The following is a 17,884-nucleotide window of genomic DNA, read 5'->3' on the forward strand; positions in this document are numbered from 1 at the left end:
TTAATACATGTGTGAGATTTCTCCTGCCTCTAGAGGCAAACATTTAGTCAGTTTACTCTCATCTCTCTGTTTCTAGTGTGAATTTGCTCATCCATTTTTGTTAGAATCAGGTTCTAAATAGTGTTGATATTACTACTCTTTGCAGAAAAAGTGTACATGGAGCCCTGCCGAGGATCATGTTATTAGAAGCAATTTTACAAAGGAGGCGCGTGCTCGGTTGTCAGACATGTTTTCTGATGCTCAAAAAGAGGGTCTACCGCCTGACTGGCTTGGGGCAGATTACTGGAAGCAGCTTGATCGATACTGGAGCTTGAGGAGATGCAACAGGAGCTTCGGGAGCTTGCTAGAACAATTTTCATTGATACCTGAAAGAGGATCTGGGGCTTATTTTTCCTAACATTCAGAGGCTCTACTTGGGTGGTAATGGTTTCACGGGCGCGATATCCGTCCCATTATCCAATGCTTCAAATCTTCTACAGCTAGATTTGTCGGCTAACAAGTTCACTGGATCCATACCCTTGAGTTTTGGAAATCTCGGGTCTCTTCTTGTCATTAATGTCAATCCTAATCAACTCAGAAGTGATGATTTGAACTTTCTTACTCCTTTAACAAATTGTAGCAGGCTACAGTTTCTAGATATTGCCTACAACCAGTTTACTGGAGAGTTTCCCGGATCGATCAGTAACTTATCATCCCAGTTGAGTTGGCTAAACTTTTACAATAACTCTATACATAGGAGCATTCCTGCAGAGTTTGCAAATCTTGTTGATTTAACAGCATTGGGGATGGGCCTAAACTTCTTGACAGGTAATATTCCAGCTTCACTTGGAAAACTTCCAATGTTGAAAGTACTTTACTTGGGCTCAAATTAATTAACTGGTGAAATTCCCTCTTCCCTAGGCAACCTTACACAATTACTGTACCTATACTTGCATAATAACAGTCTAGAAGGAACCATACCTTCTGGTTTTGGCAATTTCAAGTTTCTGCAAGAAGTTGACCTTTCTCGCAATAGCTTAAATGGGACCATTTCCAAACAATTTATCGGTCTTTCCAGCCTTTCCAGAACATTTAACTTGTCACACAACTCCTTGACTGTGCATTGCCTAGTGATGTTGGAAATTTGCAATTTCTGGCCGCACTTGATGTTTCATATAACAGATTGTCTGGTGACATACCTAATGAGATAGGCCAATGTTTTTCTTTAAATAAGCTTTATCTTGACATGCCTAATGAGATAGGCCAATGTTTTTCTTTAAATAAGCTTTATCTTCAATCCAACCTCTTCCAAGGAACCATTCCATACACGGGTCAGTTGGCAAGAATAGAGTATTTATATCTTTCGAATAACAGGTTAAGTGGTCAGATGCCTCAGGATTTGGTAAAGTTGCATTTTTTACTTAATCTGAACCTGTTGTTCAACAATCTTGAAGGCGATGTTCCTTTAGATGGGCGATGTTCCTTTAGATGGTGTGTTTAGGAATCTTGGCGCAGCTGAAATGAGAGGCAACAACCTTTGTGGGGGAATCCCACAGCTTCATTTACATCCATGCCTCGTAAAGAACATAGAGAAAACAAGAAAGAAATATGCTGCGTTTAAGGTCACGCTGGGAGTTGTCATTGCATTTTCTTTGTTGCTTCTGGTGTTGTACACATTAACCTTCATGTACCTGAAAAAGAAGAAGAACATAAAACGCTCAAGAACTGAACTTCCTCCAACACCATCAACAGAGGATATCCACTTCCACCCCAAAATAACGTACAAGGACCTGCATAATGCAACTAGGGGATTCTCATCACAGAGTTTGATTGGACGGGTAACTTTGGCTAAGTGTACGTAGGAGCTCTTCCACCAAGCGAAGTAGCTATTGCAGTTAAGGTTCTTAATCTCCAGCACAAAGGAGCTTCCAAAAGCTTTCTAGCTGAATGCCAAGCATTAAGGAACATTCGCCACAGAAACCTCATGAAGGTTCTAAGTGTATGCTCAAGTTCTGATTTCCAGGGAAACGATTTCAAGGCTCTTATATACCAATTTATGCCAAACTGGAGCTTGGATAAGTGGCTGCATCCTCAAGAAGGACAATGTGGATATGCAAGTTTAGATATTCTTCAAAGAATAAACGTAGCAGCAGATGTTGCTTCTGCACTGCATTATCTTCACTACCAGTGCCCAACTACGGTAATTCATTGTGATCTAAAGCCTAGCAATGTGCTTCTTGACAACAATCTAACAGCTCATATTAGTGACTTTGGGATAGCAAGGCTACTTGTAAAATTCAACAGGGAAACTGATGTGAATCAGTTCAGCTCCCCAGTGGTTAAAGGAACCATTGGATATATAGCTCCAGGTTATGTACTGTAGTATGGTTATGAAGATTAGTTTAGATAGAACATTAATCCGTACGATAGCACTAATGCATTTTTCTGTTCTTTTTTTGTTCAGATTATGGTATGGGAGGTGCTGCATCAACCTGGGGAGATGTTTACAGTTATGGAATTCTCTTGTTGGAGCTGTTCACTGGAAAAAGTCCCATCAATATAACATTTCAAGATGGTTTCAACCTTCACAACTTTGTCAAATGTTCATTACCAGATCACGTGCTAGAAATTGTTGACGAATCAGCTCCAGAAGAAGCAGCATTCCAGGTAAACTTCAAGACTGAATGGATTGAATGCTTGGTTTCTGTTCTTCAAATTGGAATAACATGTTCAGCGAATATCCACAAAACAGAATGAATATGAGGCAAGTTCTTGATAGACTTCATTCAATCAGAAACAGGTTTCTTGGACCCCAAAATCACCCTGAAGAGTAAATGCATACTGCTATTGTGGATGATTGTTGAATTCATGATTCATTTTTTTTCAGATTTCAACATGATCAAACTTGTTTTTCAATGACTGTAAATTAGCAGGTAGCAAATTTGATCAGGTTTATGTGATCTCCGTGTGACCTATAGGTTATGGTTTCGAACCGTGAAATCTGCCACTGATGCTTGCGTCCGAGTAGGCTGCCTAAATTACACCCTCTGGGTGCGGCCCTTCCCCCACCTTGCTTGAAGACGGGACATTTTGTGCACCGGACTTTTTTTCTGTGACCTAATAATGTAAATGTATTGATGAAATCATGTTCTAGGAAAACATTTTCCTTCCTACCAAACACCCATAATCGACTTAATTCTAGAAAGTATAAAGTAGCAGCTCGTCTTTGCTCCAAAGATGGAAATTCTTTTTGATGAGCGTATTGCTGATTTTTGCAGTAATAGCTTGAACAATCTCTTAAATGAGAAAAGATTTGAATGATAACAAAGTTTAATGTTTTTTCTTCATTTCTTTATCTTTAGATCTTGTCTTCTAATTTGGTTGTTCTAAACTATGAAATGCTTCCCCAAGTATATATCTACTATCTTTCTAAAACTGCAACTATTCCCTATGTCGTTTTTTCTAACTCTTTCATATCACTTGCTTCCAACAACATATAGAAATCGTTTAACTTTGTCATGCTAGTCACAATCACCAAAAACCATCATCCTTTCCGACAACAACACTATTACCTCTGATATCTAGCCAACACAAAAGTAGCAAGGAAATGATCTTTCCAATCCAGCATAAAAATGAGCTAAAGTCTAAATAGCAAAAAAGAAAAATTAACTCTACGAAAAAGGTGTTCTACACCCTTAAAAATTCTACGTTTTCTTTCTCCGTAGAGAAAGAAAAAGAAGCCTAACTTGTAGTAAAAAATCACTTTAAACTTAATCAAAACAAAATTTAAAGACCTTCCCTTCCCCCATAGCAGATTTGTAGCTCCTAAATGCACTTGCGTTTGCTGTTTTTTTACCTTCCGACATGACTTAGAACTAGACTTATTGCGATCACCCAGCCTTGTTCCACTGCTTGCAGGACTACAATGAACTCGTCTGTTGGCCTCCGGTCAGATAAAGTAAGAAGAATCCTGAAGTCAGCTTAACCAACATCATCTTTTCACCCATCTATGCGAGTAGTCTTTTCCGCTGGTTCAATGATAGCAACGGGAGTGCAATCCTCATACAATGGCTCTTTCACACACATAACTTATACATCTTAATTAAGAACCAATTTCTTCGCCCATGATCACCTTAGACTAGTTCTACCACGCTCAAGCGAAAAGCCTGTTGTCCCCAGTTTCTTTGAAGCAACCTTGTCAGAATAATAGATCCACCATCTGTAGGGAATTGACCTCAAATTGTTGTTTAATTGAATAGCTTTCCTTCTCCATTGGTCATCGGTCTGCTTCTGTCCAGACGATACCCTGTTGCAAGTGAGAAAAGAAGATTAAGATAGTCAGACAGCTTGGTTTTCATCTGCCATGTGACCAAAGACATAAATCTGGAAGTACTCCTTAAACTTTGTTCTTATATCCTTACCCAACTTTGATGTATATTTCCCAATCAGAATTTTTAAATTCTCTTCTATTAAAAAGATATCCATACATATCCAGGTCAATATACCAGCCTATCTAAAAAGGTGAAAAAAAATAAAACTAAGAAGTACTTAGCAAAATGTAGCTGCTGAAAACAATTAAAAAAATCATGGGTGTTGTGGACATAACTATAAGATATCTAAGTCACTCCCCTAGACTTCAAAACAGATTACCTACTTTGACAAGCAGTGAGATTAAGAAAAGGAATATGAATGCAATTTTTGAAGTAAATCAAGCAAGTCAGTAATGTGGCGGCAAGATGTTGTCTAGTATAATATTTAAGAACCTTTCTCAAACATCATTGTTTGTAGAATTCTTGCACACTGAAATGAATCTTGTAAGGTAAAATATACTCCTATATTTTGTGAAAAATGGACATGCAATGGAAAAACATACTATTGTTCTCCCTCTTTCTGTCGATTTATGCAGAATTTATGTTTCCACTTGTAAAGGTACTGCTAATGTAGGAGATAGATTTTAAGTTTTTAATTTGTGTTTTAGTGCTTGGTATAACGGGAGACTAGAGTCAAATTGGGTGGGTTGCGCTATGACCAACTTAGTGCAACTTGACCTAGCTCACCTTGATCCAAGCAAAACTTGGACGGGTTGAGTCATGATCCATTCACTGACTTAATCAATTTTCTTTTTGAAAAGATAACATTTTACTGACTAATCAATTTAACCCAACAGAGTTTGACCCAACCTACCCATTTGTGATATGACACTCCTAGAACTCAAGAGATCCCTTTGAAATACCATCTTGACCATGAAAGGTCAACCCATGAACCATGAATTGTGAAATGAAGTCTCAAATTGGGTGGGCTGCGCTATGTCCCATAAGCAGGATAATGCACGTGAAAGTGTGCTGGCTTCAAGAACCATCTATTCTAAACATTTCAGTAAAACCTTTCAGGTAAAGGTGAAACGGTCGCCGAGCACTGGGAAAACCGAGAAAATTAAATTAGTTTTATTGGAAAAAAAAAGTGATTTCATAAATAAGCACGTATTAAATGCCGTAGGTACAACTTCATACGCATCAAAAAGAAGCAAACACATTTTCTTCCACCCAAATTACCCTGCGTTAAAGAAAGAGGCTGTAAGTAGAACAAAAAAGCAACCAAAAGTTACTGGAAAAAATGCGAATACACGAGAGCACAAAACAGAAGACGAACATTTAACTTGTATAATGCAAGGGCCTACACTTATACACCTAAATCAAAATACTAACACTTCTACCCATCCCTTCTATTATTATAGTGAACAATAATATAAGAGGAGTAAGGTCTACGTACACTCTACCCTCCCCAGACCCCACTTGTGGGATTACATGGGTCTGTTGTTGTTGTGTTTTTGTTGTTGTAACCATAATATAAGAGGATTTTTTTTATTTTTTTTTTATCAGGTATATAAGAGGAGCTCCATACTTCAAGTGTGTTACTAGGAAACCATCCCATGCTACACAATTCATGGGCAAATGCTAGAGGCTAGAAGAAAGACTTTAAAACTTCCAATTTTCTCATCACATGTTTAGAAATGCAGTACACAAAGGGGCAAGGCGAAATGAGTGCTGTAGCATGCATACCTGGGAAAGGAAGATGTGCTCCCTATATATCCGTTAGAGACCACCATCAACTTATGACTGTACACAGCCACTTCTTGTGGAAAATGCCAAAGCCACCACAAATGATCATCTTTCATAACACAAGGAGTTATGTGGCGGCCACCTAAAAAATAACTTCTATGCATTACAGTTCAAAAATATTGTTGTGCTCGAATTATGCATATATTCATAAGTTCAAGCACTTTCTGGGGATCTGCTTCTCTGCAGTATTTGGCCCCAGTGAAATATTTAGTCTGAGAGCAATATTCAGCAATCTGGCACACTGAAAAAGTTCCAAAGTGCACAAGCAGGCTTGTGTCTACATGTTCTAGTGACAATTGCCTTGGCCCACCTTGTTACAAGTTAGATCTTGTCCATAACTTTGAAGCAGAACGGAATAGAAAATTTCAGTCCTTCAGAAGATTGAGATGTCTGACAGCCCATTTTCCTAACCGTGTGTTATCATATTCCTTGGAAAAGTCAAAAACTCTTGTTAACATAAGGGCTGTGGGTTGAAATGGCATCTTCTTAACAAAATCTTCAAGCTCATCAAAGAATCCATGCAGACCATATAGCTTAATCATGGATTCGTAATGCTCCAACTGTGGTATAATAAAGTAATCATGACTCATTGAATTGAAATACTCTCCACCCAATTCCACACAACCCTGAGAAATACATGCAAGCAATACAGCTTGGAAGGTAGTACTATCTGGCTTCACTCTGTCCTCCTTCATCAACTCAAACAATTGCAATAACGCTTCACTTTGTTTGTTATAATAACATCCCAGCATCACAGAATTCCACAGAACAACATCTTTCACAGGAGTCTCAAAGAAAACATTCAGAGCATAGTCAAGACAACGACATTTGGAATACATATCAACCAAAGCTCCTCTCATCACGATGTCCAAATCATAATCATTTCTAATCATAAACCCATGGATTTGTTTACCTTGTTCACGAGCAAAAATATTTGCACAACCCGCCAAGATAGTAGCAAAAGTGAATTTACTAGGCATTGCCTCTCCTAGCATATCACAGAAAATCACTAAAGCTTCTTCACTCATCCTATGACGAGCATAGCTACTCAACAAAACATTCCAAGAAACCATATCTCGGAAATGACTCATTTCGTAAAACCAAGCTCTAGCCTTTCTCAAGTTCCCACATTTGCCATACATATCAAGAAGCGCATTGGCAACACACAAGTCGGAGTAGAAACCATGCCTATACATGTATCCATGAACCTGCTTCCCCAATTCAACATCTGAAAGCCCAGCAGAAACATTTAGGATCGAACTTAGTGTCATATGATCAATGTCGCTCGTATCATTGCACATTAAAATGATTAACTCCATTGCTTCATCCCATTGTGAATTACGCGTATATCCTGCTAGCATTGCATTCCATGAAACTATGCTGCGTTCAGGCATCCTATCAAAAAGCTCCCTTGCTTGCCTAGTTTTCCCACTCATAGCATATCCCGACACCACAGAAGTCCAATGAATCAAATTTTTATGGGACAACAGGTCAAAAATTGTCCGAGCACTTACTACATCCCCACATTTGACATACACATCAATCAGAGAGCACGAAACCACTCCATCCTCTTCATAATTAATCTTGATACTGAATCCATGAATTTGAATTCCTTCACGAAATCCTTTAAAACTAGAACAAGCAACTAGAGCATTCGATACTGTAAATGTCAACGGCCTCGCATTAAGACTAATCATTTTGAAAAACATAAAGACAGACTCTTTTCCATTACCCATCTCAAGATACCTTCTAACAATCACATTCCAAGTAACATCATTCGGTCTCTTAATTTCCTCAAACATTCTCCTTGCATCACTCATTCTCCTACACTTCCCATACACATCCACAAGTGAACTCCCTAAAATCACATTACCACCAAAACCATACTTCAAAACAAGGCAATGCACCTGTCTAGATACCCAAAACGCCAACGTAGACGCACAAGAACCAAGAACACTCGCAAAAGTAACCTCAGAAGCAAAAACCCCACACCTATGCATATCAAAAAAGACCCCCAATGCCTTTCCAGCATACCCATTTTGTGAATAAGCAGTAACCATAGCATTCCAAGAACCACCATCTCTTTGAGGCATTTCATCGAACAGTTCTCTGGCATCAACCAAACACCCACATTTCCCATACGCTTCAATTGCTCTATTGAGCAAAAACACAGGTGGGGTTGGTGCAAAACTAACCAAATGTGACTCAACTTTACGGACTTCAACAATGGCCTTATTTGAGGCACATAGTTTAAAGAGATGAGCATAGAGTGCAAAAGGGAAAGGTGTTGGAGCTGAGAACAAAACAGATACAGCTTTTCCAAGTCTACCTAAACGTAAGTGGTTGATTATTGTTGTAGTTAAGGCTTTGGATTCTTGAGATTTTGGAAATTTGGAGTTGTGTGGGATTGTGGGTTCGCCATTAATGATGTGGTTAAGGACGGATGCGGCGTTTATGCCCATGCAACTAGTTGCATGGAAGAGTACTGAATTCTTGATGTATATAGAGTTTAATTATAGTTTAGAGAGACAAACTATAATTGGATTTCATGAAACTACAAGCTTCGGTGTGTTGTCTGCGACTTAATTAATTTAAATTGGCATAACTTTATTTGATGTCTGATTTTAGCCAAGAATGGACTACCCAGTACTCTCTTAAGTCTAACAAATTAGGGATTATTGCGTGTTGGCACAAATTAGGGATTATTGCGTGTTGGCAGGGCGGCTCAATAATATTTGTGACCTAAAATCAAATCTTTATAATTGACCTTAAATTTACTTAAATAAAATTTTATATAGTTTTACTTTTATTCTTTCTCTTTGTTTTGTAAAGATGGTATATGGATCATCTTGTACCTTTCTAAATTAATATTCACTGTGTTACATGCTACTTCCCACCATTAGAGATATTTAGTAACTCTATCCATTCAAATTTAAATGAATATTTGTATAAGAAACATATATGGCGGTTACGATAATATAATTATAAATTCTCATAATCTAATAATCTCAATTTTGTACCACTAAGTAGATGTCAAAATAATTTCATTTCATACATTTAGAATAATTCAATACTTTGAAGTAAAAAGAGGTTTTAATCCACTATTTATAAGAAATACTCAACTCTACAAGAGACTTCATCTTTTTAAAATTATTCAAGTCGCCATCAATTTGTTCATTTTTAGATATTACATATCGTTTATTACTCTCTAATTCATGTGAAGATGTTTGATTGGGCACATAATTAAGATAAAAGAAAGATTCTTGAAAATTATGGTCTAAAACAAGTTATAGAAATTTTGTAGCTATAAATCATCTCATTAAGGTTAAAACGAAAAGTTTAAAATTAGATTTTTCTCAAATATGAAAAGTGTCATTCTTTTTTGGACTGACTAAAAAGAAATGAATGTTACATAAATGGGAACCAAAAGAGTATCAAATTTGAATTGTTTATTTCAATAACCTATCACATTTCAAGAATAGAAATATAAAATCTAGTCCTTTTTATTCATAATTTTATAATATACTCCTATAAAATAAAATTTTGGGGCCTTCAATTTGGGGAGGCCTAATGCAGTTGCTTTAGTGGCTTCCCCCTAGTGTCGGCCCTGTGTGAGAAGAGGTAGAGGTAGGCCAAAGAAGTATTTGCGGCGATGTGATTAAACAAGACACATCATGCCTGTATTTTACCGAGGGCATGACCCAAGATAAGAGGATATGAAGGTCGAGGATTAGAATAGAAGGTTAACAGGTAGTCGAGCTTTGTCTTGTTTCCCTTATCAGTATTATTATTACTCTTCTACTATCTTATTCGTCGATTTTATTATTACATGTTTCTTTTACTTCGATTATCATATTATTGTTATTGCTACTGCTCTTTTCTCTTCATTATTGTATTTCCTTTTCATAATGATTTTTATATACTTTATTTGGGGGTCCATCGAAAAAAACCCTCATTATCTATACAAGGTAAGAATAAGGTTACGTATAGACCACCCTCCCAGACTCCACTTGTGGGATTACAATGGATATGTTATTGTTACTGTTCTTTTATATGTATCTTTTTCATATTTGATTGGTGACTGAAAATTACTTTCCAGTTTTTTTTTTTTTTTTAATAATAGTAGTACTCCCCCTGTCCTAATTTATGTGATACACTTTTCTTTTAGTCTGTCAAAAAAGGAAAATATATGAAAATGATACATTTTCTTATTTGGTAACAATTTAACTTTAAACTTTACATTTTACGCTTAACGAGATGATCTATAACCATACAAATATCTTTAACTTATTTTAAACCACAGAATTTAAAAGTCTTCCTTTATTTCTTAAGTTTCGTGCCCAGTCAAATTATATAGCATAAGTTGGGACAGAGGAAATACTCAGTAAATTAAAGAGTGTTTGGTGAAACTTTTGAGTACTATTCATAAAAATAATATCTAAATTTTAGTTGGAGCAAGTAAGATAAAATAAATGTTAAACTAGTCTTGCGGAATATGACTTCCGCCCTAAGTTAGGAAAATCTTTTTTTTTTTTTTTCATTTTGATAGAAAATGTTTTCCAACCAAATACCAAAAAAAAGCTTTTTCATGATCTTTTTTTTTTTTTTTTTTTTTATATAGAAAAGTAATTTATGTTGTACCAAACAGCCTCAAATCTAAATTTGGGCTTTGAGGAAAGGTACACATGTGAGCCACAGTAGAATTGGACATAGAAGAAATTGCTCGATTTGTCCTTCGAATGACTGGTCTTTAATTTCTATCCTTAAACTTCGAACTTATGTCTAGCTTGTCATAAGTTTTTTAAGGGTCCGCGACATAATTACTATAATCATATAATGTGAAAATATGAACTTCTGCCCCGCAAAAAACTTATCTGGCTTGATAGCCAAAAATTAAAGACCAGCACAAAATAGAGCCGAAAGTGCAAATAACCCTACGACATAACCACCATAGTTCCTACAAAGAAGTTTTTGCACGGATTTCCCTTCAAACGTAGTTTTTTTCCTTGCTACTTATTTAATGAAAATTTCCATATCTGCTTCGCCCTGCACAAGTTCTGTTACATTTATCTTCGAAAACTGACCTTTCTTTTCACGTGACATAAATTCTGTAGGAATTAAATTCGCTCGGCATATGAGTTTAAAAGTTTTCCCATGTCCGACATAACTTGTATAATATAATCTAAACTAAACAGAATAAAATCTAAAAAACTAAGCCCAAAATAAATCTAAAATTATACCGCGCGAAAAACACGGAAGGACAAAAATTAAAGATCACAAAGTTGAGGGACCAAAATTAAAGACCACCCGAAATAGGTACGAATAACCCTCCTACAAATGCATACCAAGCTCAATCCACAGTCTTACCCAGGCCCAAATCAGCTTTCCCTCAAAGCCCAATATCAACCCCCATTCACGAAACCCTACCCTTATAAAGCAACCTCTTATTCATCATCTTCACACTTCCTGCTCACACACACTCTCTCTCTGTGTATTTACCAAAACCCTAGCCGTAAACCTAACCAATCATGGCGGAAAGAGGAGGATTTGGCCGAGGCTTTGGAGGTGATCGCGGTGGACGTGGTGGTCGTGGTGATCGTGGTGGTCGTGGTCGGGGGGGCCGCCGTCCACGTCGGGAATCCGAAGAAGAAAAATGGGTTCCAGTCACAAAACTTGGCCGTCTCGTAAAAGACGGCAAAATCGGTTCGCTTGAACAAATCTACCTTCACTCACTCCCAATCAAGGAATTCCAAATCATCGACTTACTCATCGGACCATCACTTAAAGACGAGGTAATGAAAATCATGCCTGTTCAGAAACAGACACGTGCCGGTCAACGAACAAGGTTTAAAGCGTTTGTTGTTGTGGGTGATGGAAATGGACATGTTGGGTTGGGTGTTAAGTGTTCTAAGGAAGTTGCTACTGCGATACGTGGCGCTATTATATTGGCTAAGCTGTCGGTTATTCCGGTAAGGAGAGGGTATTGGGGTAATAAGATTGGGAAACCACATACTGTGCCTTGTAAGGTTACTGGGAAATGTGGGTCTGTTACTGTTAGGATGGTGCCTGCTCCACGTGGTGCTGGTATTGTTGCTGCACGTGTTCCTAAGAAGGTGCTTCAGTTTGCTGGTATTGAGGATGTTTTTACTTCTTCTCGTGGATCTACCAAAACCCTTGGAAACTTCGTTAAGGTTCGATATATTAACAGATCTTGCAAATGTCTTTTATAATTATGTTATATGTATGTTTTAATATGTTGTTGTGATATTGTTGAATATACTAGGTTTGATTTATTTTTATGTATGTTTTAATATCCGGTTCAAAAAGAGTGTCCTCTTATCCATTTGCACCCCTCTTTAGAGAAGACTAGGTAATTTGGCTAAACTGCCCGTAGGTTTCGGGATTTGGTCACTTAACACTTAATAAAGGCAAGTCTGGAAAGATAAGGTTAATTCTTTCTCGATTTGGTAATTGGACGCCCTTTTTGAACCCAAAAATAAAGGCTAAGTGCACCCACTTTTTGAACAGCAGGGAGTAAATTATTATATGTTTATTATATCTACTGATACTTTAAGATAAGAATGCAATTGTTTTGTCAACGTTATAATTGAACCATAATATCATTGGATTGTGCATGTTGTTTGATATAAATTCGAAATAAGGGATGTGGAGATGATTAATGTGAAGTATGTTTACTGAGGAGTCTTCGCTTTAAATATCTATGAACTTTGTAGCTTTTATGTTGCTTAAAGTTGACCTTTTTGATAGATTTGTATATCAATATTACAAGTGAGAGCATTGTTATCGTGTTTGACGATATCTGGCCTCACTATATCCAATTTTTTTAGGGAATAACAGCTGTCCTTGGTAGAATAGGATAGACATAGCATCAATTGTTGTGTTTTAGTTCCAAAAGGATGTTTGTATTAAGAACAACTGTTTTAACTTGTGATAGAGTGAGTTTGTGATCGAGTATGCAAACAAGTTTAATTATGGGACTAACATTCTTTATTCCCATCACTTCCTGAATACTTGTTTTTTTTCTTTCCTTCTATAGATTGGTTAAGTTTAACTCGTGAATGTGAACATGCTCCAAGTGTGGTGTAAGCATTTGTTACTAGGAAATTGGATAAGAAAGCTGTAAAATGACTCTAATTAGACTTTTGTTTGTTAAAAATGACGTTAGTTAAACTGAATTTTGCTGTGACACAAGCTATTGTATTTTATCCACCAGCGGGATGATGATTTTTACAGCATAAGCTGAAACTCTTTTCTTATGTTTTGCTCATTTACAATATATCTATTGGTGGTTTACTTGAATTTGCTGGATGCTAACGCGGCGCTTTATAAATGCAGGCTACCTTTGATTGTTTAATGAAGACTTATGGGTTCCTGACTCCAGACTTCTGGAAGGAGACTCGCTTCACCAAATCTCCGTTCCAAGAGTACTTTGACATCTTGGGTAAACCTGCCAACAAGGTTATTGTCTACGCCACTGAGGAAGCAGCACCTGAGGGGGTTCAGGCTTGATTGATTAGATGTTGTTATTGGCTGTTTCGTTCGAGTAGTTTTCTTATCGTGAAATGTTAGCATTCTAAATTTTGTTTTCTGTTCTGTGGGATGTTTCTGCAGACTTTGCAAAAGATAATATTCCTTTTTTTTCCAGCAATATATATGAATTTTCTGCCTACTTGATTGATCCGAGCTTTTGCTGGAACAGTTTTCTTATTAGAGGTACTGCTGTAGGTCCTAGCTCAAATCTACCTTTCTTTAGTTGGTCTTCGATGGGAACAGATATGTCATTTCTGGTTGATATTAGATCTTTTGCAAGGCGATAATTTCACGTAGTTCATTGGTAGTAATGTTTGTTTTGTTAACTGATAACATAAACGTTTTTTGATGTTTTTGTTCACTTGCCCATTCACGTTTGTTTTGTGTTCGTATTTTTTGACTTGTCATCTCTTTTATTTTTCTTACTTACATTATAGCATGTTTCATTTTTACAGAAGTATGATAATTGAAATGGTAATTCATTTCTATTTATGTTGAGAATTCGTCATGCTGATTTGTGCTTTTGCTAAATATTTTCCTGACTTTTCGATCCTACTGTTTTATTACAATTCGATTGCTTATTTTATGGAGTACATTTAAATTGCTACTAATACTCCTAAAATTAAATTAAATCGCACGTACATCCAATCATTTCTTCCCGTGGAAACAGATTTCCATAATATAAATTGCATTCATTTTGTCATATGTGCATACTGCATACCAGTTATTAGACCATCTTTACAGGAGAAATTTTGATTATGTCTTGCACAAATAAGCATGACTGCTGCTAGCTTTTGTCAGGTCGATTGTGCAGAGGCTACGATATACAGATTGTTATATAGAGCCCGTTTGGATTGGCTTATAAGTTGCTTATAAAGCTTTTCAAATTTTTTGAGTGTTTGGGTTTGGTTAACAAAAGTCATTTTGTCTTAAAATAAGCTTAAAAAAATAATTGGGCGTTTGACTTAACTTATCTAAAAGCGAACATAAGCCAAAAAAATAAGTTAGAGTAGTCTAACTTATTTTTTTTTTTTATGTTCTATAAACAGCTTATAAATAAGTCCATCCAAACAGGCTCATAGTAATGCGTGAATTGTTATACTTTTGTTAGGTCGATTGTATAAAGGTTATGATATAGGAAGTGATATATAGACTTTAGTACCCCTATACAATAATACACGAATTGTTATACACCGCATAAAATTATAAGGGATTGCATTATGCATATGTAGAGGGGTTGTTTGGTTCACGAAGTAGAAGTAGTCATGTCGGAATTACGCTGTCAAGACTCCTGTAAGAGTATCATGTAATTACTTTACTATTATGTATAGGCTAAACCCATCGACGACAGAGTAGTGTAATCCATTTCTTTCAAATGTGAAATAAAGTGGCCCTTGTTCCATTTAGACACTTCAGGTGGGTCATTCCTATTCCACTTAGACACTTTTTGCACCGTTATCGGAGTAAAATCAACACCAGTCGTCTCCTACGTGGATTAAGTGGCCAATTAAATTGTGCCAGCTTATTTAAATTATAAATTCACTAATTTGTAAATTCGTGGAGTTTTGACCATTAAAAATTGGGGCTTTTGGGCTGGTTGGATGTGCAATGAGGTGGCGCCCCCTTGGGTGTTGGTTTTGCTCCGATAAGCGTGCAAAAGTGTCTAAGTGGAATAGAAATGACCCTTTGAAGTGTTTAAATGGAACAAGGTCACTTTAGGTCTTTGAAGTGAAAGAAGTGAACGACCACAGGTGTCTGTCGATGGATTTGGCCTTATGTATAAGAGCTAATATGGGGGTTTTTGTAGTCTTCACATTATGTTTTGTCCTATGATGTTACACCACTTGGCTGATTTTACCCTACATATCTTTACTTTTGCTCTCTTTCATAGCCATGCCCACTTGGGCCTTTGTAATTGGACCATATATTTTTCTTCTTCTTCTTCTTCTTCTTCTTCTTCTTCTTCTTCTTCTTCTTCTTTAATCTCTTGTTATCCCTTATTAAATTATTCCTTCCATTCGTTTTTATGTCATACTAAAAATATATTATTACTTATCTATTTTAGCAAATCTCGAAAGATTTAATAATTCTTCCTATATTATCATTATCGTTATTAGAGTATTAGTAGCCAATCTTAAATTTTAATTAGGATATTTTACTCCTAATAAATAATTTCTTAAGGGAAGTGTCAAGTTAACGAGAGACAAGTAAAAAAGAATCGAGGGAGTGCCTTTTACATTATTTGTTATTATAGATTTTGCTAAAATTTATGCAACTTTGGAGTCACCGTTTCATTTTCAATTAGAACATTTATTAGATCTTACTACTTAGTATCCCATATTCTTCTCTTTGGGTGTATTTATGAAGAAAAATATTATTTTTAAAATGTTTTTCAGGAAAATATGTGTGTTCTTACTTATTTTCTTGGATCAGTACATAAGCAAAATATATTATCCTAAAATTAATTGTATATAATCTAGACAAGTACTATGGGAGGTGGGGATGTAGTGGGTGGTGGGGGTGGGGATGGGGGCTACGAGGGTGGTGTATTGGAGGGCGGGGAAGACACAATGAATGTGGAATGTCATTTGTGGAACTTGATTTTTCAACTTCCACTAAGGAAGTCATTTTCCTCATTTTTAATGATCTTATTTTCCTATAGAAAATATTTTTCAAAATTTTTGACCAATTCAACATGGAAAAATTGAAAAACATTTTCTAATAAACCTCCAAAAATTTTCTCCGTACCAAATACACCCTTTATTTGTTTTAAACCTCCAAAATTTTGCTTCTTTAGTGAATATAGAATATTTTGTCCCTTTAATTTGTATTTGCTAATTCTCCTTCAAAACTTCCTTTCTCATTTAATTGGTATTTGCTAATTTTCCTTCAAAACTTCCTTCCTCATAAATGACTTGTTCTTTAAAAATTATTCAATTATGACTAAGAAACTTTAATAATTATGAAGACTTGCCAACAAGACATGATTAACGTGCCACTAAAATAAATTAATTATACAATAGAAGAATGTGATATAAGTTATATTTTTATAATTAAATTTACTATTTTTTCATCATGAATAAGTCCGGGCCTCATGCAACTAGTAAGTAAAATACATGAATTTATATGGTGTATAAATTTCAATTTGCTCTAAAAAGAAAATCAAAGCATATAGGTGTAAATAACTTTGTTGTCCTTTGATTTACTACCATTGGTTGGGTTCATCATTCATGTTCGATTGTCTTTTATCTTTGAACAAAATTTTAAAAGGGCAAAAAAGGACAAAACTACATTGAATATCATTTCCATTACGGAGGAGTATTATTTATTATTGTTATTGACTCTGACAATTGTTGGTTGTAAATCTTCTAGAGGTGGAACTATACAAAAGAATAGTCATGAAACTTAATTGACAATTCTTCTAAAGGGACTTAATTATCGTCATTGACTTTAACAATTTTTCGTCCTTTCTTAATCGTATAATTGTGGAATTTAATGACAGACTCAAAACTTTCACTAAGAAATTTAATATAAGAAGTAGTAAATGTGCAAAGAAGTTACTAATAAAATAAAATTTAATTAATTAAAAACAACAAAATAAATTATTACAACAATCTCTAAAGTAGTGGATCTCTATAGTTGAACTTTTCAAAGGTGAGAGCATTTAATGTATTATTCGATTGAACTTGGTCTTTTAGAAGAGTTGAACTCACTTCGTCGTGTAGCCCAAGACATTCTCTTTGATTTAAGGGTCAAATTTAAATTATACTCCTCCCGTTCACTTTTGACTATACACACCCGTTAAGAAATAATAAATGAAGTGCATAATTTACCAATATACCCATATTAATTAGTGCATATTTTTATTGGATTTGAAAATGATTTGAAGTGAGTATTTAATACTATGGGAAAAATAGAAAAAAGAAATTGCATTGTCTTGATATGCTAAAAGTGACAAGTAAAAGTGAAAATCTATTTTTAGAATACTAGACAAATAAAAGTGAACGGAGGGAGTAATATTTTTAAAATACAAAACGATCTAGTTGTATGCATAATGTAATTTTTGGATGAAGCAAATTCATATGAAATCTCCAGATATCATATAGGTCCGCCCCTGGTCAGATTCACTTATCTAATATTGAGTTGATCCATCTAATGAGAAACTTTTCTATTTTTCAAGATCAAACTCAGCATGATTTTTATATATACGATCACATTTTCCAATTTTTCGATCG

At 35.6% G+C, this 17,884-nt stretch overlaps 2 protein-coding genes across 3 annotated transcripts; one reads left to right on the forward strand and one right to left on the reverse strand.

The window, feature by feature from the left end:
• Window positions 1–3,529: 3,529 nt before the first annotated feature.
• On the reverse strand, window positions 3,530–8,788 carry LOC132034013 (pentatricopeptide repeat-containing protein At3g26540). 2 transcript variants are annotated; one of them, XM_059424223.1, is made up of 3 exons: window positions 6,039–8,788; window positions 5,164–5,532; window positions 3,530–4,285 (listed from the first exon to the last, which is right to left on the reverse strand). In XM_059424223.1, the coding sequence occupies exon 1, from the start codon at window positions 8,558–8,560 to the stop codon at window positions 6,464–6,466; it is 2,097 nt and encodes a 698-aa protein (XP_059280206.1). In that variant the 5' UTR covers window positions 8,561–8,788; the 3' UTR covers window positions 3,530–4,285; window positions 5,164–5,532; window positions 6,039–6,463. The 2 variants fall into 2 exon arrangements, with proteins under 2 accessions (XP_059280206.1, XP_059280205.1); XM_059424222.1 differs by lacking the exon at window positions 5,164–5,532.
• Window positions 8,789–11,553: 2,765 nt separating this feature from the next.
• LOC132034014 (small ribosomal subunit protein uS5x-like) lies at window positions 11,554–13,788 on the forward strand. The gene is made up of 2 exons (XM_059424224.1): window positions 11,554–12,289; window positions 13,455–13,788. Exons 1-2 carry the CDS (start codon window positions 11,627–11,629, stop codon window positions 13,626–13,628), a joined length of 837 nt encoding a protein of 278 aa, XP_059280207.1. The 5' UTR covers window positions 11,554–11,626; the 3' UTR covers window positions 13,629–13,788.
• Window positions 13,789–17,884: the final 4,096 nt, after the last annotated feature.

The sequence above is a fragment of the Lycium ferocissimum genome, chromosome 10, assembly GCF_029784015.1.
Source record: "Lycium ferocissimum isolate CSIRO_LF1 chromosome 10, AGI_CSIRO_Lferr_CH_V1, whole genome shotgun sequence".
NCBI lineage: Eukaryota > Viridiplantae > Streptophyta > Magnoliopsida > Solanales > Solanaceae > Lycium > Lycium ferocissimum.

Coding starts and splice junctions, on each gene's coding strand:
- LOC132034013 (XM_059424222.1), bottom strand. CDS start 8,560: ATGGGCATAAACGCCGCATCCGTCCTTAACCACATCATTAATGGCGAA.
- LOC132034014 (XM_059424224.1), top strand. CDS start 11,627: ATGGCGGAAAGAGGAGGATTTGGCCGAGGCTTTGGAGGTGATCGCGGT. Junction 12,290..13,454: donor CCCTTGGAAACTTCGTTAAG/GTTCGATATATT, acceptor TTATAAATGCAG/GCTACCTTTGATTGTTTAAT.